This window comes from Cherax quadricarinatus, chromosome 9, assembly GCF_038502225.1.
Source record: "Cherax quadricarinatus isolate ZL_2023a chromosome 9, ASM3850222v1, whole genome shotgun sequence".
In the NCBI taxonomy this organism is placed as follows: Eukaryota; Metazoa; Arthropoda; class Malacostraca; order Decapoda; family Parastacidae; genus Cherax; species Cherax quadricarinatus.
The window spans coordinates 14,740,858-14,756,821 of NC_091300.1; the positions used below are offsets into that span (position 1 = coordinate 14,740,858).

Here is a 15,964-nt window from a genome sequence, read left to right on the forward strand (position 1 = left end):
GTATTCCTAGTGTTACTGGTGTTGTCTTACTGGTATTCCTTGTGTTCATGAAGTTACTGGTGTTACTGGTGTTTCTAGTGTTACTGGTGTTTCTGGTGTTCCTGGTGTCTCTGGTGTTCCTGATGTTAATGGTGTTTCTGGTGTTACTGGTGTTCCTGGTGTTTCTGGTGTTACTGGTGTTACTAGTTTTCCTGGTGTTTCTGGTGTTACTGGTGTTCCTGGTGTTCCTGGTGTTCCTGGTGTTCCTGGTGTTTCTGGTGTTATGGTGTTCCTGGTGTTGCTGGTGTTCTTGGTGTTACTTGCATTTCTAGTGTTACTGGTGTTACTGGTATTGCTGGTGTTCCTGGTGCTCTTGCTTGCTGGTGTTTCTGGTGTTACTGGTGTTCCTGGTGTTTCTGGTCTTCCTGGTGTTCATGGTGTTACTGGTGTTTCTGGGTTCCTGGTGTTCCCGGTGTTACTGGTGTTCCTGGTGTTTCTAGTGTTATTAGTGTTCTTGGTGTTACTGGTATTTCTGGTGCTACTGGTGTTCCTGGTGATACTGGTGTTCCTGGTGTTCCTGGTGTTCCTGGTGTTATTGGTGTTTCTGGTGTTCCAAGTGTTACTGGCATTTCTAGTGTCACTGGTGTTCCTGGTATTGCTGGTGTTCCTGGTTACTGGTGTTTCTGGTGTTCCTGGTGTACCTGGTGTTGCTGGTGTTACTGGTGTTTCTGGGTTCCTGGTGTTCCCGGTGTTACTGGTGTTCCTGGTGTTTCTGGCGTTATTAGTGTTCCTGGTGTTTCTGGTGTTACTGGTGCTCCTATTGTTTCTGTTGTTACTGTTGTTACTGATTTTCCTGGTGTTACTGATGTTATTGGTGTTACTGGTGTTATTGGTGTTACTGGTGGTATTTGTGTTACTAGTGTTATTGGTGTTCCTGGTATTCCTGGTGTTACTGGTGTTACACCAGTGGTGGTGGTGGTGGTGGTGGTGATTGTGTTAGTGGTGGTGGTAGTGGTGGTGGTGAAGTGGTAATGGTGGTGGTGGTGGTGGTAGTGGTGGCAGCGGTGGTGGTGGTAATAGTGGTAGTGGTAGTGGTGGTGGCGGCAATAGTGGTGGGTTGTGAATATTTTATGGGGGTAATATCAGCCTGAGCTGGGAGGTGTGTGTGTGTACTCATTTAGTTGTACTCACCTAGTTGTGGTTGCAAGGGTCGATTCACAGCTCCAAGCCCCGCTTCTTCACTGGTCGCAACTGGGTAACTCTCCTTCTCCATGAGTTTTATCATACCTCTTCTTGAAGCTATGTATGGATCCTGCCTTCCCTACATCACTTTCGAGATTATTCCACTTCTGTGACTGAAGAAATACTTCCTAACATCCCTGTGGTTCATCTGTGTCTTCAACTTCCAACTGTGACACATTTTGTTGCTGTGTCCCATCTCTGGAACATCCTGTCTCTGTCCACCTTCTCAATTCCACTCAGTATTTTACATGTCGCTTTCATATCCCCCCTATCTCTCCTTTCCTCCAGTGTCGTCAGGTCGATTTCCCTTAACCTCTCCTCGTAGGATATACCCCTTAGCTCCGGGACTAGTCTTGTTGCTAACCTCTGCACTTTCTCCAATTTCCTTACGTGTTTTTTTTTGTATGTGTGTGTGTTATACCCAAATAGGATTTATATTAGAAAAACAATGTGTTTATTGACGCTTTTTTATTTATATAAATAACCAAACACAGTCACTTTTTCATACGTATATATATATATATATATATATATATATATATATATATATATATATATATATATATATATATATATATATATATATATATATATATATATATATATATATATATATATATATATATATATATATATATATATATATATATATATATATATATATATATATATATATATATATATATATATATATATATATATATATATATATACGCATGGACACATAACACTGACAGAAGGGATATGTTTCCTCGTGTAGTCGCTAGGTTTGAAACCCCATTACCCAGGCAACACTGGGAGACACAGTAAACAGATATAAACTAATACACACTCTCTCTCTCTCTCAGCTCATTCTTAGATAACATCCCTCGTCCAATCTTCCGATCGTTCTGTCTTTCTCTGCTCTGCCAGTCTTATGGTCTTCCAATCCTTCAGTTTTACCGTCTTCCAATCCTTCAATCTTACCGTCTTCCAACCCTTCAATCTTACCGTCTTCCAATCCTTCAGTCTTACTGTCTTCCAGTCCTTCAGTCTTATCATCTTCCAATCCTTCAATTTTACGATCTTCCAATCCTACCGTCTTTCAATCTTACGATCTTCCAGTCTTGTTATCTCCCAATCGTAACGATCTTAAAATCTTACGATCTTAGAAACCTATGCTCTTCCAATCTTGATACCTTACGACTTTTCACTCCAACGATCTTTCAGTCTTTTTCAGCTTCCAATCTTACATTATTCCAGTTCTCCGATCTTCTCCTGATCTTACGACCTTCCAATCTTACGATCTTCCAATCCTCCGACCTTCAGTTCTCATGTTCTTCCAATCCTCCGATCATACCAATCCTACGCTCTTCCAGTCTTCCATCTAATCATCGTTTTCTTTCCTAATTAGACAATTAATCAGTTTGATTATTCACTCATTGTCTCATTTTTTCACATATTTTTAAAAACCTTCAGAGTTTTAAACAAATTAATTAATTTTCAGTTTCACAACTCATAAAATATATATATAATTATTTTTTAAATAAATCCAAAAGTTTAAGGGTTTATTAGTATTATTTTTATTGTTATTATTACTTTATTTTATCTTAATAAAGAACAGGTAAAGGATTTGTTGTTACTGAGAAAGCAGCGTCAGGGAGGAATTATCTTGAAGGTGATTGGTCAGAATGCTTGCAGTGGGCAGGGCGATGTGACGTAATTTAAGCGTGTGTGGTCCAATCACGTCTCTTCTAGTTCCAGCTTCCTGATTGGTCAGATGCACACACACATACACACACACACACACACACACACGCACACATGTACATACACACAAGCGCGCACTCACAGACATGCAAACACGCACACACACACAGTAAGATGCTATCTCACATAGTCAACTGCTCTACCATTGGTGGAACACAGTGAACTGCTCTACCATTGGTGGAACACACAGTCAACTGCTCTACCATTGGTGGAACACACAGTCAACTGCTCTACCAACACACAGCACAACTGCTCTACCATTGGTACCATTGGTGGAACACACAGTCAACTGCTCTACAATTGGTGGAACACACAGGCAACTGCTCTACCATTGGTGGAACTGTCAACTGCTCTACCATTGGTGGAACACACAGTCAACTGCTCTACCATTGGTGGAACACACAGTCAACTGCTCTACCATTGGTGGAACACACAGTCAACTGCTCTACCATTGGTGGAACACAGTGAACTGCTCTACCATTGGTGGAACACACAGTCAACTGCCCTACCATTGCTGGAACACACAGTCAACTGCTCTACCATTGGTGGAACACACAGTCAACTGCTCTACCATTGGTGGAACACACAGTCAACTGCTGTACCATTGGTGGAACACACAGTCAACTGCTCTACCATTGGTGGAACACACAGTCAACTGCTCTACCATTGGTGGAACACACAGTCAACTGCTGTACCATTGGTGGAACACACAGTCAACTGCTGTACCATTGGTGGAACACACAGTCAACTGCTCTACCATTGGTGGAACACACAGTCAACTGCTCTACCATTGGTGGAACACACAGTCAACTGCTCTACCATTGGTGGAACACACAGTCAACTGCTCTACCATTGGTGGAACACACAGTCAACTGCTCTACCATTGGTGGAACACACAGTCAACTGCTCTACCATTGGTGGAACACACAATTAACTGCTCTACCATTGGTGGAACACACAGTCAACTGCTCTACCATTGGTGGAACACCTAGTCAACTGCTCTACCATTGGTGGAACACACAGTCAACTGCTCTACCATTGGTGGAACACACAGGCAACTGCTCTACCATTGGTGGAACACACAGGCAACTGCTCTACCATTGGTGGAACACACTGTCAACTGCTCTTCCACTGGTGGAACACACAGTCAACTGCTCTACCATTGGTGGAACACACTCTCAACTGCTCTACCATTGGTGGAACACACAGTCAACTGCTCTACCACTGGTGGAACACACAGTCAACTGCTCTACCAGTGGGTGGATGAATAGAAGACACTTGGGCTAGCTGGATAGACGCAGATAGAACTTCAATTCTGTAGCAATTATATTATACTGCATTTTAATATATTCATATACTGTATTTACCTAAAGATATCTCAGAAAGCCGTTCTATTGTACACGATAGATACATAATTTATACGGAGTTGAAAATTCTAGCAGGCACTTTTTTCAGTGTGGTTGAAAAACTATATATTATCCATTTTTTTAACCAGGTGAAAACCTTGGCGTGTCTACAAACGGAGGATCGAGCCTTCACCATATGTTTTGTAACTAGTTTGGCAATCAGCACTCTACTGATGGGAGAGAATATTGCATTGATCTACAGGTTGGAGTCTGCAAGAGCACAGGTGTGGTTCGGAGGCCTACGAGGTTGTGCTCTAGAGGCGGTGTGAAGGCTAATTATGAGGCAAGAGAATGTTGGGCAATGATGGATGTTTGGGTGTAGGGAAGTAGGATGTGGAGGACGTGTGAAGGTAGGATGTGGAAGAGGCATAGAAATAGGATGTTGATAACCTCTGAAAGTAGAATTTGGAAGAAGTCTAGAAGCAGAATGTGGAGGACTTCTACCAGAAAGATGTGGAGATCCTCTGGTGATTGGGTAATCCGCTGAAGAGAAGCCGACCAATCAGCCCGTTTTCTGTTGCCTTCGATAAACCGCAACTACAGCGCTCACTCCTGATTGGACGACCGCTCTCTTGAAACGTAGTCCATCACCCACAAATAAAGATAACTTTTTTTTTCGCTTAATATACATATACATATGCATATATATATATATATATATATATATATATATATATATATATATATATATATATATATATATATATATATATATATATATATATATATATATATAACTGTCTTTGAACCGAAAAGAAATAATAAAGCGAGTGGAAATGAATTAGATATTGTATTATTATTATTATTATTATTATTATTCGACTTTGTTGGCTGTTTCCCTATTTATTACGAATAAAAATCTGTCCTCTGATGATATGTTTTTTGAGTTATGGATGTTTGCTAAATATTTTCTCTAGTTTGATTATCTAGAAGCGAGGTGCACGTACTGGTTGCACGAGATACCAGTTAATTAGCATTTAAAACTAAGGTGACACAATACATGAAAATACAAAGAGGAACGAAATAAATATGTTTTTACCTCCGAAGTCACGGGGAATATACACCGTGAAGTGTATATCTCTCAGTGAATATACACTAAAAGGTGTATATTTCTCACTGTGTATACATTGAGAGGGGGTATGTCTCTCAGTGTATATACACCGAGAGGTACATTTCTCCCACTTTATATACATCGAGAGGGTATGTTTCTCAGTATATATATACACAGTGAGGTGTATATCTTTCAATGTATATACACTGAGAAGTGTATGTCACTCAGTGCATATACAGTGAGAGGTATATGTCAGTGTATATACACTGAGAGATATATGTCACTCATTGAGTATACACTGAGAGATATATGTCAGTGTATATACACTGAGAGGTATATGTCACTCAGTGTATATACACTGAGAGATGTATGTCACTCAGTATATATACACTGAGAGATGTATGTCACTCAGTATATATACACTGAGAGATGTATGTCACTCAGTATATATACACAGAGATGTATGCCACTCAGTATATATACACTGAGAGATGTATGTCACTCAGTGTATATACACTGAGAAGTGTATGTCACTCAGTATATATACACTGAGAGATGTATGCCACTCAGTATATATACACTGAGAGATGTATGTCACTCAGTATATATATACTGAGAGGTTACTCTGACCCCTACTGTAGTGAAGGGGTGACATACAGCCTTAATAAAACCCTCGTGAAGTCGACAGGCTTGAAACTCCTTCAAATCAAGTTCCAAATCTCGTCAAAAATGTCTCCAATATAAAGAAAATACATCTAATAAAACTGCATCTGATAAAATAAAAAAAGAAACATTATTAATAGTAATATTAGACAACGATAGGTAATACTCAATTAAATTTTCAATAAAGATCTCAAATATAAACAAAAATTCAGCAAAAATAATAGCACAAATATTGCCCCCAAAAAAAAATACCAAGAATATTAGTAAAAATATAAAAAATTATGACGAATGTCACCAAAAATAACACGAATATGGATGAGAAAATAGTACTAATATGGCCAAAAATAGCACGAATATGGTCCAAAAAATAGACTCAAATATAACCCAAAACAAAACCAGAGTTAAAAATCAGGTTATTTTTCAAACTGGTTGAGCAGTGTTGTAACGCGAGGAGTCAAGGAAGAATCTGCCTTGATTCTGTTAAAACATCAACGTGACGACTTTGTTGACCCGGTAGCTGGTCGTCCTCCACCTGATGTTATTCACTCACTCATTCTAAGTAATTTTAACATGTTTTTTCATCAATAATGTCCATAATTTTTTTTTAATGCATTAGGTTATGAATCGTGTTTTTTTTAAATTCATATATAATGTATTTTCTTATATATATATATAATATATATATACATATATATATATATATATATATATATATATATATATATATATATATATATATATATATATATATATATATATATATATATATATATATATATATATATATATATATATATATATATATATATATATATATATATATATATATATATATATATATATATATATATATATATATATATATATATATATATATATATACATATATACATATATATATATATATATATATATATATATATATATATATATATATATATATATATATATATATATATATATATATATATATATATATATATATATATATATATATAAAAGTTGATATGGTTGTGTTGTGGGTTTTCTTCACGGTATATCGACTTGATTGCTGGAGCAGGTTATCACTTTCTACACCCACTGGGGGATTCGAAAATAAATAGGCGAGCAAGATATGGGGCAAAAAGTCATATTTTTTCTCTTTTTGCGAAGGTGAGGTGGAAGGACATTACCTGTGTTGGAGAGAGGGACGTAATGGAGGGGGAGAGGTTGATGGTGTAACGGAGTGGGGTGAGGATGATGGAGTGATGGGGGGGGCCGGTCATAATGAAGGACTGCGAGAATGATATGTAAACTGATCAGCAATCTGCTGACTATATACACGCACATTCCTCTCTATTCGCCCGACGGAGGCGATCAAAGTAATTTTGGCCTCGACAACTCTGCCAGTGTTCACAAGTGCTCGCTTCTAATTGTTTGGAAATGCTTTTGAGTGCTTTTTTTTCCCTCGTGTATTTTGTTTTATGTTCTGAATATGATGGGGAATGTGTCTGAACTGTGGACGTTCTGCCAATGAGTGAAAATGTTGTGATGGTGCTTGATGATGGTGACTGATGATGGTGATTGATGATTGATGATGACAGTGGTAGGAAGGTAGGCTCAAAGGTAATTGTGATTATTACAATACTATATTTTCTCTGATAATGAATCTCTCGAACGAGAGAGAGACAGCACACAATAATATTTGCTCTGTTTGGTCAGTAGACCTCCCCAGGAGACCACTACGCTGACACACTGGTCAACAGACCTTCCCAGGAGACCACTAGGCTGACCCACTGGTCAACAGACCTTCCCAGGAGACCACTAGGCTGACCCACTGGTCAATAGACCTTCCCAGGAGACCAGTACACTGACCCACTGGTCAACAGACCTTCCCAGGAGACCAGTACACTGACCCACTGGTCAACAGATCTTCCCAGGAGACCACTTAGGCTAACCCACTGGTCATCAGACCTTCCCAGGAGACCAGTACACTGACCCACTGGTCAACAGACCTTCCCAGGAGACCACTATACTGACTTCAAGTGATAAGTTCTTCTTACATGATTATTTCAATTTATTTCTAAACACACACCTTTGCTCGTAAGTGTTTTTCTTTTCGTCCTTGTGAGGTTCCATGAACCTTCATGAACCTTCTTTCATGAACCTTCGTGAAAATTGTTCCATTTAATAGAACTTTATTGTTTCTTCCGAATGTTATCAAGATTAATTTTCTGACAGTGTTCTTCACATACACACATATACACACACTCACGCACACACACTCAGATCGTGTGTGTGTGTGTGTGTGTGTGTATGTGTGTGTGTGTATGTGTGTTGATCCCACGAGTCGGATTATAGCTTTTATTTTGCTATCTCTTCTGAGTCTTGGTCGGGAGAGACTCCGAGGAGATCATCTCTCCCGGATTCCCTGCCTCAGCAAGCGTAGTCCACGAGACGGCCACGGCTCTGGTCTTCGATCTGCACCGTGGTTGTGAAGCGTTCTGTGTCCACGCAGCTATGGCCTGCCGCCGAGTCCTGCTGGTCTGCCGAGGTGCTCTGACCTGCCGAAGAACTCTGACCTGCCGAGGAGCTCTGACTTGCCGAAGAGCTCTGACCTGCCGAAGAGCTCTGACCTGCTGGTGATCCCTGATCCGCCGCGGAGCCTGCGGCGGCGGTGGCGCCCTTAGCTTCGTGGTTCCTGCCTGAGTCCTCACTAGTAGACCTAGAAGGCGGTGACCTTCTGGTCTTGAGCAAGCCGCGGCGGGGGTCCCCGGAGGTCAGGTCAAACATGGACTGGGACGTAGTGATCGGCACCCCAACGGTTGCTGCTGCCTGTTGGGTGAAGGAGATCAAAGATCAAATTCAATTATTTGCAATATCGACAAATTAAAAAAAAATCTAAAATATAAAAAGTAGAACCAAGGATGTGCCTAGCACCATCTCAGTGGACATTGAATTTCCTTGTTAGTGACGTTTCGGCTGTCAGATCATCCATCATCAGAATCTAAAATAAGAGTAAAACAAATATTAAAAATCATTATTGCAATTTTAGATTCCGATGACGGATGATGTTACAGCCGAAAACTCACTTTCGTCCACAGCCTGAAAAATTAGTTTCCCACCTGGAGCCTCAATTGCTAACAAAATATCTGTCTATATCTTGAGGTAAACAACTGGAACCAGGGAAGCAAAACTTAGGCAAATTATACAACATTTTTAGTGAGGTGGAATCAAAGTTAATGGAAATAAAGACAATAATAAAAGTGATAAAAACACCACTAGGTAAAAAATAAAATAAAAACATGATAACTGCGATAACTGCGATGAATTCTTTACTCGGGAGTATGTACAACGACAGTATGTACAACGACAGTATGTACAACGACAGTATGTACAACGACAGTATGTACAACGACAGTATGTACAACGACAGTATGTACAACGACAGTATGTACAACGACAGTATGTACAGCGACAGTATGTACAACGACAGTATGTACAACGACAGTATGTATAACGACAGTATGTACAACGACAGTATGTACAACGACAGTATGTACAACGACAGTATGTACAACGACAGTATGTACAGCGACAGTATGTACAAAGACAGTATGTACAACGACAGTATGTACAGCGACAGTATGTACAGCGACAGTATGTACAACGACAGTATGTACAGCGACAGTATGTACAACGACAGTATGTACAACGACAGTATGTACAGCGACAGTATGTACAGCGACAGTATGTACAACGACAGTATGTACAACGACAGTATGTACAACGACATTATGTACAACGACAGTATGTACAACGACAGTATGTACAACGACAGTATGTACAACGACAGTATGTACAACGACAGTATGTACAACGACAGTATGTACAACGACAGTATGTACAACGACATTATGTACAACGACAGTATGTACAACGACAGTATGTACAACGACAGTATGTACAACGACAGTATGTACAACGACAGTATGTACAACGACAGTATGTACAACGACAGTATGTACAACGACAGTATGTACAACGACAGTATGTACAACGACAGTATGTACAACGACAGTATGTACAACGACAGTATGTACAACGACAGTATGTACAACGACAGTATGTACAACGACAGTATGTACAACGACAGTATGTACAACGACAGTATGTATAACGACAGTATGTACAACGACAGTATGTACAACGACAGTATGTACAATGACAGTATGTACAACGACAGTATGTACAACGACAGTATGCACAACGACATTATGTACAACGACAGTATGTATAACGACAGTATGTACAACGACAGTATGTACAACGACAGAGTTTGTACAACGACAGAGCATGTACAACGACAGAGCATGTACAACGACAGAGCATATACAACGACAGTATGTACAACGACATGTACAATGGCAGAGCATACAACAACAGAGCAGTATGTACAACAACAGAGCATGTACAACAACAGAGCATGTACAACAACAGAGATGTACAACAAGAGAGTATGTACAACAACAGAGCATGTACAACAACAGAGCATGTACAACAACAGAGCATGTACAACAACAGAGCATGTACAACGACATTATGTACAACGACAGTATGCACAACGATAGCATGTACAACTACAGAATGTACAACGTCAGTATGTACAACGACAGTATGTACAACGACAGTATTTACAACGATAACATGTACAACGACAATATGTACAGCGATAGCATGTGCAACGACAGTATGTAAAACGACAGAATGTACAACGACAGTATGTACAACAATAGCATGTACAACGACAGAATGTACAACGACAGTATGTACAACGATAGTACGTACAACGACAGTATGTACAACGATAGCATATACAACGACAGTATGTACAACGACAGAGTTTGTACAACGACAGAGCATGTACAACGACAGAGCATATACAACGACAGAGCATGTACAATGACAGAGCATGTACAACGATAGAGCATGTACTACAACAGAGCATGTACAACAACAGAGAATGTACAACAACAGAGCATGTACAACAACAGAGCATGTACAACAACAGAGCATGTACAACAACAGAGAATGTACAACAACAGAGAATGTACAACAACAGAGCATGTACAACAACAGAGCATGTACAACAACAGAGCATGTACAACAACAGAGCATGTACAACAACAGAGCATGTACAACAACAGAGAATGTACAACAACAGAGCATGTACAACAACAGAGCATGTACAACAACAGACAATGTACAACAACAGAGCATGTACAACAACAGAGAATGTACAACAACAGAGCATGTACAACAACAGAGCATGTACAACAACAGAGCATGTACAACAACAGAGCATGTACAACAACAGAGCACGTACAACAACAGAGCATGTACAACAACAGAGCATGTACAACAACAGAGCATGTACAACAACAGAGAATGTACAACAACAGAGCATGTACAACAACAGAGCACGTACAACAACAGAGAATGTACAACAACAGAGCATGTACAACAACAGAAGTTAAACTCTCTTCACTAGCTGTGAAAACAGTATGTACTCTTAATGGCTCTCGTGAAAGTCGACAGGTTTTATACCTGTTAAACCAGTCATTGCTCATACGTGCCTCCTGAGTCAATATCAACGATAAAACATGTATGACTGTCTTTTTTTTCGGGGTGGGGGTAAAAATGGATGTGCCCCAAGATCCGGTTTATGGACCACAATAATAAAATTTAATATCCTGCGTGTGGACCCCTGGAAGGAACGTGATGCTGGAGACGTGATACTGGGGAGGTGATGCTGGGGGCGTGATACTGGGGAGGTGATGCTGGGGACGTGATACTGGGGAGGTGATGCTGGGGACGTGATACTGGGGAGGTGATGCTGGGGACGTGATACTGGGGAGGTGATGCTGGGGGCGTGATACTGGGGAGGTGATGCTGGAGACGTGATACTGGGAAGGTGATGCTAGGGGCGTGATACTGGGGAGGTGATGCTGGGGACGTGATACTGGGGAGGTGATGCTGGGGACGTGATACTGGGGACGTGATGCTGGGGGCGTGATACTGGGGAGGTGATGTTGGGAGCGTGATACTGGGGAGGTGATGCTGGGGGCGTGATACTGGGGAGGTGATGCTGGGGTGATACTGGGGAGGTGATGCTGGAGACGTGATACTGGGGAGGTGATGCTGGGGGCGTGATACTGGGGAGGTGATGCTGGGGGCGTGATACTGGGGAGGTGATGCTGGGGACGTGATACTGGGGAGGTGATGCTGGGGGCGTGATACTGGGGAGGTGATGCTGGGGCCGTGATACTGGGGAGGTGATGCTGGAGACGTGATACTGGGGAGGTGATGCTGGAGACGTGATACTGGGGAGGTGATGCTGGAGACGTGATACTGGGGAGGTGATGCTGGAGACGTGATACTGGGGAGGTGATGCTGGAGACGTGATACTGGGGAGGTGATGCTGGGGGCGTGATACTGGGGAGGTGATGCTGGGGACGTGATACTGGGGAGGTGATGCTGGGGGCGTGATACTGGGGAGGTGATGCTGGGGACGTGATACTGGGGAGGTGATGCTGGAGACGTGATACTGTGGAGGTGATGCTGGAGACGTGATACTGGGGAGGTGATGCTGGAGACGTGATACTGGGGAGGTGATGCTGGAGACGTGATACTGGGGAGGTGATGCTGGGGGCGTGATACTGGGGAGGTGATGCTGGAGACGTGATACTGGGGAGGTGATGCTGGGGGCGTGATACTGGGGAGGTGATGCTGGAGACGTGATACTGGGGAGGTGATGCTGGAGACGTGATACTGGGGAGGTGATGCTGGGGGCGTGATACTGGGGAGGTGATGCTGGAGACGTGATACTGTGGAGGTGATGCTGGAGCCGTGATACTGGGGAGGTGATGTTGGAGACGTGATACTGGGGAGGTGATGCTGGAGACGTGATACTGTGGAGGTGATGCTGGAGACATGATACTGGGGAGGTGATATACTGGGGAGGTGATGCTGGGGGCGTGATACTGGGGAGGTGATGCTGGAGACGTGATACTGGGGAGGTGATGCTGGGGGCGTGATACTGGGGAGGTGATGCTGGAGACGTGATACTGGGGAGGTGATGCTGGAGACGTGATACTGGGGAGGTGATGCTGGAGACGTGATACTGGGGAGGTGATGCTGGGGGCGTGATACTGTGGAGGTGATGCTGGAGACGTGATACTGGGGAGGTGATGCTGGAGACGTGATACTGGGGAGGTGATGCTGGGGGCGTGATACTGTGGAGGTGATACTGGGGACGTGATGTTGGGGAGGTGATGCTGGGGGCGGGATGTTGGGGAGGTGATGCTGGGGGCGTGATGTTGGGGAGGTGATGCTGGGGACGTGATACTGGGGAGGTGATGATGGAGACGTGATACTGGGGAGGTGATGCTGGGGGCGTGATACTGGGGAGGTGATGCTGGGGACGTGATACTGGGGAGGTGATGCTGGGGACGTGATACTGGGGAGGTGATGCTGGGGACGTGATACTGGGGAGGTGATGCTGGAGACGTGATACTGGGGAGGTGATGCTGGGGGCGTGATACTGTGGAGGTGATGCTGGGGGCGTGATGTTGGGGAGGTGATGCTGGGGGCGTGATGTTGGGGAGGTGATGCTGGGGACGGTGATGCTGGGGACGGTGATGCTGGGGACGGTGATGCTGGGGACGGTGATGCTGGGGACGGTGATGCTGGGGCGGTGATGCTGGGGACGGTGATGCTGGGGCGGTGATGCTGGGGACGGTGATGCTGGGGCGGTGATGCTGGGGACGTGTGATGCTGGGGCGGTGATGCTGGGGCGGTGATGCTGGGGACGGTGATGCTGGGGCGGTGATGCTGGGGCGGTGATGCTGGGGACGGTGATGCTGGGGACGGTGATGCTGGGGACGGTGATGCTGGGGACGGTGATGCTGGGGACGGTGATGCTGGGGACGGTGATGCTGGGGCGGTGATGCTGGGGACGGTGATGCTGGGGCGGTGATGCTGGGGACAGTGATACTGTGGATGATGCTGGGACGTGATACTGGTGATGCTGGGGGCGTGATACTGGGTAGGTGATGCTGGGGACGTGATACTGGGGAGGTGATGCTGGGGGCGTGATACTGGGGAGGTGATGCTGGAGACGTGATACTGGGGAGGTGATGCTGGAGACGTGATACTGGGGAGGTGATGCTGGGGACGTGATACTGGGGAGGTGATGCTGGAGACGTGATACTGGGGAGGTGATGCTGGGGGCGTGATACTGTGGAGGTGATGCTGGGGGCGTGATGTTGGGGACGTGATGCTAGGGGCGTGATGTTGGGGAGGTGATGCTGGGGGCGTGATTATGGGGAGGTGATGCTGGGGACGTGATACTGGGGAGGTGATGCTGGAGACGTGATACTGGGGAGGTGATGCTGGGGGCGTGATACTGGGGAGGTGATGCTGGGGACGTGATACTGGGGAGGTGATGCTGGGGACGTGATACTGGGGAGGTGATGCTGGGGACGTGATACTGGGGAGGTGATGCTGGAGACGTGATACTGGGGAGGTGATGCTGGGGGCGTGATACTGTGGAGGTGATACTGGGGGCGTGATACTGGGGAGGTGATGCTGGGGGCGTGATGCTGGGGAGGTGATGCTGGAGACGTGATACTGGGGAGGTGATGCTGGGGACGTGATACTGGGGAGGTGATGCTGGGGGCGTGATTCTGGGGAGGTGATGCTGGAGACGTGATGCTGGGGAGGTGATGCTGGAGACGTGATACTGGGGAGGTGATGCTGGGGACGTGATGCTGGGGAGATGATGCTGGAGACGTGATACTCGGGAGGTGATGCTGGGGGCGTGATACTGGGGAGGTGATGCTGGGGGCGTGATGCTGGGGAGGTGATGCTGGGGACGTGATACTGGGGAGGTGATGCTGGGGGCGTGATGCTGGGGAGGTGATGCTGGGGGCGTGATGCTGGGGAGGTGATGCTGGAGACGTGATACTGGGGAGGTGATGCTGGGGGCGTGATACTGGGGAGGTGATGCTGGGGACGTGATACTGTGGAGGTGATGCTGGAGACGTGATACTGGGGAGGTGATGCTGGGGGCGTGATACTGTGGAGGTGATGCTGGGGGCGTGATACTGTGGAGGTGATGCTGGAGACGTGATACTGGGGAGGTGATGCTGGAGACGTGATACTGGGGAGGTGATGCTGGGGGCGTGATACTGTGGAGGTGATGCTGGGGGCGTGATGTTGGGGACGTGATGCTAGGGGCGTGATGTTGCGGACGTGATGTTGAACACGTGATGTTGGGGACGTGATGCTGGGGACGTGATGCTGGGGACGTGATGCGGGGAAGGTGATGCGGGGAAAGTGATGCTGGGGAAGTGATGTTGGGGACGTGATACGGGAGACGTGCTGCGGTGGACGTGATGTTGGGGACGTGATATTGGGGACGTGATGTTGGGGACGTGATGCTGGGGATGTGGTGCTGGGAACGTAGTGCTGGGGACGTGGTGCTGGGGACGTGGTGCTGGGGACGTGGTGCTGGGAGCGTAGTGGTGGGGACGTGGTGCTGGCGACGTGGTGCTGGGGACGTGGTGCTGAGAACGTAGTGCTGGGGACGTGGTGCTGAGGACGTGGTGCTGGGGACGTGGTGCTGGGAACGTTGTGCTGGGGACGTGGTGCTGGGGATGTGGTGCTGGGAACGTAGTGCTGGGGACGTGGTGCTGGGGTCGTGGTGCTGGGGTCGTGGTGCTGGGGATGTGGTGCTGGGAACGTAGTGCTGGGGACGTGGTGCTGGGGGACGTGTGCTGGGAACGTAGTGCTGGGGACGTGGTGCTGGGGTCGTGGTGCTGGGGACGTAGTG

General features: G+C 45.2%; 1 protein-coding gene across 1 annotated transcript in view; it reads right to left on the reverse strand.

Moving 5' to 3' along the window:
* Positions 1-7,097: 7,097 nt before the first annotated feature.
* Positions 7,098-15,964, reverse strand: part of LOC128686206 (uncharacterized) — a 173,306-nt gene continuing 164,439 nt past the window's right edge. The window contains exon 10 of the mRNA XM_053773027.2: positions 7,098-8,904. Within this exon, the coding sequence (XP_053629002.2) occupies positions 8,506-8,904 (399 nt within the window). The 3' untranslated portion in view covers positions 7,098-8,505. The remainder of the gene's footprint in view (positions 8,905-15,964) is intronic.